The 9,588-nt window shown below is 30.4% G+C and overlaps 1 protein-coding gene across 1 annotated transcript in view; it reads left to right on the top strand.

Moving 5' to 3' along the window:
• LOC132723216 (platelet-activating factor acetylhydrolase-like) overlaps nt 1-6,301 on the top strand; it is a 15,076-nt gene extending 8,775 nt beyond the window's left edge. The window contains exons 5-7 of the mRNA XM_060707894.1: nt 1,190-1,360; nt 2,288-2,436; nt 2,941-6,301. Coding sequence (XP_060563877.1) covers nt 1,190-1,360; nt 2,288-2,436; nt 2,941-3,026 — 406 coding nt within the window. The 3' untranslated portion in view covers nt 3,027-6,301. The remainder of the gene's footprint in view (nt 1-1,189; nt 1,361-2,287; nt 2,437-2,940) is intronic.
• Nucleotides 6,302-9,588: the final 3,287 nt, after the last annotated feature.

The following is a 9,588-nucleotide window of genomic DNA, read 5'->3' as shown; positions in this document are numbered from 1 at the left end:
TTGTAGCATAAATTTATATATGAGAACTGTTTTGTTGTGGTTATGGTTTCTTTGATATATTAGACACTCTAATTTACATTTACTGCTTTCAAAAGTTTTTGGCACACTAAGGTTTTTGACTTGAAACTCGTGCAAAATAATGCACGTGATAACGACGTGTGTTTACCACTCAAAAAAAATCGTATTTTTTTTATCAAAATATATATTTATGATAAATTGCATAAAAAAGCAAGTCGTAACAGGATTCTTTTCTTTGTAAATTTTGTTATTATTTTATATGGGAACTGATCGTTCAAGGATAAAAAATCATGTCGTGAAAAAATATAAAATCAATCTAAATAAAGCACACAAAATTCCACTTCTTGTTTTTTTAAGACATGAACTAACAGCTATTTCACTGTTTTCTTTGATGCCATTTTTTCATTATAAATATATAATTTAAAGGTTTTACAAATATCTCGTTATTCTATACCTACCATAGAAAAAGCAGAGTAGGCTACATTAAAAGCTATGATTAGTTTACCAATGTCATTCCGATAAAACAGCTCAATAAAATACTTTGTTATTGAATACAACTTGCGTCCGACAATTAATTTTTTCACAGGGTATACATTTATATACTGGAACATTTATAATGAAGTTATTAGCATAATCTGAATTTATAGATAACATATAATGAACCTCGTAATGGAAAGAGCATAGAAACACGCAGCTATCTGATTTGTACAGGGCGCGTACAACGTTGCCAAGTGTATCATAGGCAAAAATGAAAAAAAAAAAACCCAAACTTTCCTTGTTGTCACAATATGAAACCCCAGAATAAATGAACCAATTTACGAGCATATAAATATGATTTTATATCATTTTCTTTTTCCCTATTGTCATAATAAGTGAACCCCAGAAAAAAATGTAGCCACTCAACGAGCATGCTCTATGTATTATTTGTATCATAGTTTGGGGACCTTTCTGTTGAAAATGTGCCAGAGTTAGGTCGTATACATATACATGCACAGTGCGTTAACTTGAGTGCAGGTATTTGTTACCCGCACTCAAGAGCATGTCCACTGATTGGCTCATTTTTTTCTGGGGTTTACTTATTTAGACGGTAGAGAAAGGGAAAGCGATAGAAAGTGTTGTAGGACAATTTCAAAACAGTTTAATTTCAGTCATTCATAATATTTCATTATAGAGTGGGTATAATGCTGGACGCGTGGATGCATCCCCTTAACGAAGAGTTATGTTCTAAAGTGACACAGCCAGTTCTCATACTCAATTACGAGAAGTTCCAGTGGCAGAAAAACGTGAAACAGATGTCATGGTTACAATCTGATGACGTAGACAGGACAATGCTCACGTTAAGGTTGGTTCCCTGTCTTTGTTTAAAAATGTGATATTGAATACATGGAATAATTACAATCTTCTTTGATTTTTTTTTTCAATTTTCAAAACAACTTGTGGCTTTTTGAAGGGGAAAATATAGCGCGATAATATCAGAAAAGGGGGAAAACCTGACAACTGAGAAAAGCTTTTCCCCATACATTTTAACAAATTTTTAATTTCAATGTAATTTACAAGCATGGTACTTAGCAAAGCTATATATAAGGATATAGGTTTCAGTCTATCAGATTTATCAACTAGCTGATATAAATCAGCTCAGCTGCTGCTCAGATGAAAAATGTGCACAGGACATTTCAGGGGAAAATATAGCAATTTGGGGGGAGGGGAACATAGGCCAGGGAAACAGCCTTTATTTGGCTGTAAAATGCACGGGAAAAAAACACTGATCTTTGCTTGTTTTTAAACGAATTTCTGTTCTTGCATATCCACTAGCTAAGTGTTAATATAATTCATTTGCGGTAAAATCATTATTAATCATGGAGTGCTTATTTTCGTACTTTTCGTTGAAATGTCAATCCGTGAATATAAGATCCGACGAAATTTTTTAAGTTTAGTTGCGAAAATACTTGTAATTTATTTGAATGATTCTTTAGAAGCTTCTTGGGACTGATAAGTAATGTAGTTCGGACTCTCAACTCCTTAGTTAAGAGGCGTGTATTACCACTTGTCCACCGTTAATAGTGATTTAATAAACAGCTTGAACGATTTATTTTAAACCAATCTTTCTTGTATAAGAAACAACTGAAACAAATATATATATGCCTCCATAGAATATTTAAGTCTACTCGCATTACGATCTGCGCTTGACAAACGCGCTTGACAAGCGGCAATCATTGTTTTAAAGGGAGTTAACTCTCATTGAAAATTATCATTTTCTTTTTCTTTCCAGAGGAGCTTGTCATCAAGCTATTAGCGATTTTCAGTTCATTGTTGGAAAAGCATTTGGAAAATTAATGGAAGTCCGGAGTGATCTGTCTCCAAAAGTGGCAATGGATGTTAACAAAAGAGCTACCCTTGGTTTTCTATCAAAACATCTAGGTACGTTACAACTTACAATAGATTGTTTCATGTATTTAATACAGACAGTATTAAAAATTGACACTGTTATAAACGTTAACTGGCGTTTCGAATACGCAGCATTATTTTAAGGACTATCTTTATTCTTTTGGTTGCTTTGGAGATAGATATACCCGCCTAAATCAGCTTAATTTAGTCAGGGTCTTGTATTTGAATAACTTGCCGTAGTGCTAAATCCAAAATAGGAGTTAACCCGTAATTGAACTAAAGTAACGGACAATGTATCTACACGACAAGTTTACCCAACCCATCATAGTATCATGTACACAAACAGCAGATATATCCGCCGCAAAGCAAGTAAACTACTACCAACATTTTTCTTCTCTGCTTAGTAGCGGCGCTAAGGGGGACAACTGCGTCGGAGATAATGTTTAGTCATTATTGAGTTGTTTCCCTTTGGTAATTTGACGTACTTCGATTAACACTGTTTAATGAAAAGTGTATTTTTGTTTATTTCATTTACAGGATTAGATGGTCTAGACAGTGGTAATGACGTGTTGACAGGAAGTCACAAGGACGTTATCCTGGGAACAACTCTGGATGTGACGTAATTTCCAGAAATCTTTACGTTAGAATCCTGACTGTGATATTTAGATATTTATAAAATGCCATGAGTTACCGTTATGTCTTTCGATATAAATTATCACAATGCATTATTTTTATGACTTCTTTTTATATTGATTACGTTACCGTCCGTTTTTGTAAGAAAAGTGCTTGCACGTTAATTTGTACGTCATTGATTACAGGTGCAATTTTAGTTTAACCACTTCAGAATTGACTGTTTTTTTCTATACATACTTGATGTTATAATAATATAGGTTATATAAGTATAATGGCTGCACAATTATGGAGGTTTGAAAACAACATGTTTACAATTGGTACTGTTGGAAAGGGTAAGTTACCGTTCAGTGTACACGCTTTCTAATGTTACGTTTTTTAGTTAATCTTTGACGGTTTTTAACATTTTTTTTTATTGAAGCAGGAGCCAGAATATGATGCCAGATCTTCGTCGGGCATTTCATTTTTGTTAAATTTGCAAAGTTATGATATAAACTTATTTTTGTTTCTGTGATATATCGCATTCTTCTAAATGTTACACATCTTTATTATAGGTACAGACAGGAATATCAAGCTCTCCGAAAACAGTTACCCTCGAGCTAGATATTTCGGTCTGTACCGGCAGCCTGTGTAAGATCTTATTTTATTCCATGTAGGCTTTTATTTAACAAGTCTTTTAAATGGTTAAAGAAAAATCATGTCATAATTTTTTAGAATAATCGGTTTGCAATATGAAATATACAGACTTTTAAATTAAGTTTAAAGAAATACAAATTATTTTTTAATTTGTCGTTACTTGATTATCAACAAATATGTCAATCTATTTTTATTCCTTTCATATGATGCGATATTTTTGAGGAAGAAGTTTAAATCCAAATTTCAAATTCCAGTGGCATTGAGAGAGTTACATTATTTTTTATTATATATATTATACGTCTCTTCACCAAGGGTATTGTCAATACAAATGTATACCTTATATGTATTTTTCATAGATCCTGTTACACAAATTTCTTATGGTTTTATGTCATAGATATAATGCTCAAATTAAGATTTGTCAATATTGTAAGTTTCAAAAAGCATTATTTATAAAGATATTACCGAATTAAACATTTCATGTAAATAAAGGGAGCTAATTAGAAATTCATTTTCTATAATTTTTCAATAAGAAATGAATGCATATATTTTAATGATTACATATAATGTGCACAAATGTTTACAGTACATATTTTACATATTCTCCGATGCTTGAAAATTGTTTTATAAGCATAATTATATACATATATATATATATAATTTCACTTAAGTGTGGTATACAACCTCAATTACAACATACAGGATCTTTAAACTTTTGATGCAATCTCATTTTGATAGTATTTAATTTGATTTGTTTCATTTTTTGACTTCTGAAGATGATTTTTATTTATGTATTTAAAGGCACTTTATGCTCAGAAATCCATATTTTTTAAATTTGTTTTTAGAAATGTCAATGTTTAATAAATAATGGATTTAGAGCATAATAAACGTTGAACACGCTGAATGTGCACTAATCTGTCATAAAGGTTGCAAAATGTAAACAAAGTATTATTTTTACTTCCATACAAAATGCTCATTGGCGACAGAGCCAAAGAAGTAAAATATAGTTCAGCTCTGTGGCGAATAAGATATTTTTATTTATATCAAGGTACCAAAAATGAAAAAGTTTTGAGAAATAGAAATGATAGCATTTCTGAGGGCACAATGGGCCTTTCAAACATGAGAAATCAACATTATTTTAATTTTAGTCAGCAAATTGGCATTATATATGGTACAATTCCTTTGGGCATTTTAACAATTAAATAGTGATGAATATACTATCAAAATAACTGTCCTAACCTAGTTAAAATGGATTAGTCTGCAATGAGTACATTTTCAAAACGTTGTTTTTCAAATATTGATAAAAACAATAAAAATATATAATTTGAAAGTTCATGAAAGAAAAAATGTTGATCTGGTGATTTTGTATAAACATTTATATGATGAATAACAATATTTGTTATAGAACACTTTATTATCTGCTATAAATACGTAATAATGGCTCATATATCTGGCACTTACCAGCAACATCCATATATAAGTATTTAGTTTCTTTGTGTCTCATCTCTATCAACATAATCTTTTGTGGCATCGCATACCTTCCATTATCGACCAATTCACCTAATAACAAAAAAATTTGAAACACCTCTTAACGTTATTTTAGAAATGACATCAAAGACGTTAACAAATAAAAAAGAAATCACTTTGAAATATTGAAAATAATTTTGAATAGGTAATAATAAGTAAATTGTTAAAGTTTGTATTTATTTATTTACCATTTATAATTAATTTCTTTAAGAATTTAATATGCCAATAAGGAAACAAGTATGTGACTTTAATGGCTGTTTCCACATGCTAGCGGCCTTTAATGGTTAGACTGAATCATATATGAGAATATATAGAAGCTAGCCATTCTAAATAGACAATATCACAGGGGCATTACAATAATTGTCATTATATTACACAAATAGTAAAATAACTGTTTGTTATCATTCCGAAATGAGTGGAAAATCTTGGTTCCTGTCAGATTTATTCATGTAAACTTCTTTTTCTTCTTGCTTACAATGGACTTGATTGGCGATTTCTGTTTTTTTGTATGAACATTGTCAGAAAATGTTATTTTTCCATTTAAATTATTATTATATATATTATTTTTTAATATCAATTATACAATACATACTTTTCCATGTTACACCTTAAATGCTATATGATATTAATATAAAACTTAAGTGTTTGAATGATAATATTTTATTACATGCTTTTCGGTGGTTTATAGAAATATATCAGTGATATAAAACTGGTAATTTCACTGTTTGAAACAGTGAAATTACCACTTTGATAATTTCACTGTTTTGAATTTAAGCCCCTTACCTTGTTTCAGTGAAATACAAGCGTGCACAGTACTGGGTACCAACTTAATGACGTGACGTCGTAAATGACGTCACGTTGTATTATTATTTGGCGCGTTTTTCATTCAGTATTAGGTTTAATGTCTTTTTAAAACGTTTCTTTGCATATAATAAAAAGAAAATTTGTTTAGTTTAGTGTAAGATCGAAATATATTTCACCTTGTGAACACCAAAAGTTCATATTTCACTCGTGGCTGCGCCACTCGTGAAATATACCTTTTGGTGCTCACTCGGTGAAATATATTCCGATCTTACACTGAACTAAACAAATATCCTCTATGTAATTGACTAAATGCTATTTATATAAAGAATTTTTATATTTTTCAAAACAAGAACAAGATTTGTATACAATATTTGTCTCAAAAGAGAATATTTATTAGTAAAAACATATTTCACAATCTTTCAAACATTTACATCATTCATGTTAGAACAGATGATTGTCAAATTTTATTATCAAATAAATTATTTTTGTTATAAGAAATAAAGAATTTTGAATTTCTAATCTAGGCCCATGGCAAAATATGTAGTCGTGTCCCATGGGAAAATATATCATGTAATGCCAAAAAAAGAGCATGTACACAAAATTTGTTATAAGATGTTAGCCAAATTGGCCATGACATAAAATAAAACAGGTAAATATGTTTTAAATCAGATAAAATGTGTGTGTATCTACATGGCAAGCAAAAAGGAACCGGTGGTTTTGTTATTTTATATACAGTTTTATTTAATTTTTCACATTTCACAATGACACAATGTACCTGATTTTAATATATTAGATATTCAAACTTCTATTTCTATACTACTGTGTTCATTTTCTGTGTTGACTTTGTGTTATTTTCTGTTATTCCTTTGAAATTCTTGTTGTCTGTTTTAATATTACAAACAATTTGTCTTTGCAAACCTATCTTGTTTGATTACATATTTGTTATTTAATTTACTATTATGCTTTCGTATTCAAACTAGTGCTCACTTTATCATACAAGACTGATATTGTATTGTTATTTATCATACGTTAATGCATAATTACTTTACAATAAACATAAATTCACGTTTGTTATGAAAATGTATGCTTTCAGATGAAATTTATATTGCTAAAATAAAATTGAAAATATGAGCATTTTTTTCCTTATTTTTCCTCTGATGACATCACTAGTTTCTGAAGGTTAACAAAAAGTAAATGAACGAAGAATGTTTTAAGTTGCAATATTCCGACTTAAATTGGATCGATTTCCGAAAAGAGGTCAATTGCAGGAAAAATGTAGTCCACTTTAAGTAAAAAAGGGCAATTGCAGAAACAAGTAGTCCTCATTTAGTATTGAGATAAATTGTATGAAAAAGTAGTGCACATTTAGAATTGAGGGCAATTGCAAGTAAAAATTGTATATAGTTTTAAGTGACCCCTCGGAGCATTAATCACAACAAAGTTACATACGAATTACAGACTCGGTTTGATTGAGTCTGTACATGAGGGATAATGAATAAGTGCAACATCCCTCACGCCCCCTAGCACCGACTGAGCGGTACTCAATTCTCAACACTTAATAGTGCTGGTATCAATGATCCCGAAGGACCAGAAAAATATAAAAACACTGAAGCGAATGAATGCTCACATTTAAGCCTACAATTTTGAGGAGTTATTAAGTTTCTATTGTTGTTGATGAACCTCATTCTTTTAAAGTATTAACTTTATGGCACCTGCTAAATATTTTTCTGTTCTGTCCAACATGTCAAAGTTTTTATATTTTCTGTGGAAATTGAATTTTACCGCTTTAGTCAATGCAAGATTTTCTCGTAGACAGACCCCACTTGACGAAATTTGGGTCTTTACCTTTTAAAATTTTGTTTTCAAAGAATGCTCACATTTAAGCGGCGTCAATGCAAAGAAATTGTAATACGAATAGAAAGAAAAATGAAAGAGAAACACGTTTGAGTACTTTCTATCTTATCTTTGCATTCAATAAATATATATTGGCCGAAAATAAGTTTTTGCATTTTGAGAGTAATCTAAAATATAGCTTAGAATAACGGCGAACGAACACATATATGTTGATAGAAAAGAAGTTCTTTGGCTATAGTTTCCATTTAGGACGCAAAACAGCGTATGCAAGTAATAATGTAAAAACATCTTGGCAAAATCTTCAAGAAAAAAAACCCAACAAACCAACGGTACATGAATAGATACAAATTCTAAATAGACGATAAATATCATTCTTAAGTTGTATAGTTTGCCTTTTACAGGCAGTAAAATTATAAACGAAACAAGGGTTTATTTTTATGAGCCAAAACGAAAACACAAAATAAAGAAAAAAAAGTATATGGCTAGCATAGTCTGGCACACAAAAATGACCATCGGTAATACTGAAGGTGTTGTGTACCATTTTCTTTACAGCTAAGTCTCCCTCCATTTAGCTTGCTAGTTCTATTAACGCCAACTTTTACAAGATGGAAAAGTACTTCGAAAAGTTAACAACAAAACAGCAAAAGCAACAACAATACTAGTAATAAGAACAACAAATATGACAGAAAAGTAAGAAAGAAACAAGTCTTATATACACAGATGCATTGGTGTAAAGACCAATAGTACAGGTACTCTTAGTCTCCATTGTAAACTCCAACTTGTGATCTTCATCGTATATACATAAATTTTTTAGTGCATTCGTTCGGTTTTATAAATAAATGTCAAAATGAAATTCGCACAAATTTGATTAGAAAAATATCTTTTGAATTAAAAATACGCTCAAAACCATTGAACCATTTTTGTGACATTAGAAAAATCGGGTATAAATTAATTATTTATTATCCCTGGCTTTATGCTTACAACTCTTCACTTTAATTTTGTAATTAAGTATGGCAACGAAGAAGATCACAAATGAAAAGATAAATATGTACAAGCAAGTAATTTGGATTTTTTCTCAAAACTACAAGATTTTTTTAAAAAAAAAAAAGGCGATGAAAAATGGTCTTAAAGGTTTTTCTGAAAGGTAGGTCAAGCTTAAAATTTATCAAAGTTTAATTTAGCACCTCAACTCCTCATTTAAAGGTAAAAATACCATTTTTCACGTGAGTTTTCCAAATAGAAGGTTTTCGGAGAAATCCGTAACGTTTTCGATGAACTCCGTGGCAGTTATCATAAGAACTCCAATCAAGTTATCTTTAGAACTCCATCCGGCTTGTAAAAATTCCTCCCCGTGTTAAAGTGTGAAGCTTAAAATTACGATCGTGCCTGAAATATTAGGCAAAGGGGGGACTTAAAGTCTTTCTACATCTCTGCTTCGTTGGTACGACGGGGTTGGCTCTATTATAAATAATTATAGCAGTATCATATTTGAAATGTCCTTGAAACTTGATTTTTGGAGAAATTCTATTAAACTCGTCTTATTTTTTGTGATGGCATGTTTTTAATTGCATTACAATTTATTTATTTTTGTCTTGTCATTTGAATATTTGCAGTACAAACTGGATTCGAAAAGATTATAATTATGACAAAATAAAAAAAAGCATTCTTACTCATAAATTTGTAATAGTTCTTTCTTCATTAATTAAAATGAAGGACATGTTGTTTCAATTATTGATA

This window comes from Ruditapes philippinarum, unplaced genomic scaffold (genome assembly GCF_026571515.1).
Source record: "Ruditapes philippinarum isolate M1 unplaced genomic scaffold, ASM2657151v2 ctg8216_1_1_1_1, whole genome shotgun sequence".
NCBI classification, from domain to species: Eukaryota; Metazoa; Mollusca; class Bivalvia; order Venerida; family Veneridae; genus Ruditapes; species Ruditapes philippinarum.
This window is presented reverse-complemented; position numbering and strand designations above follow the sequence as displayed.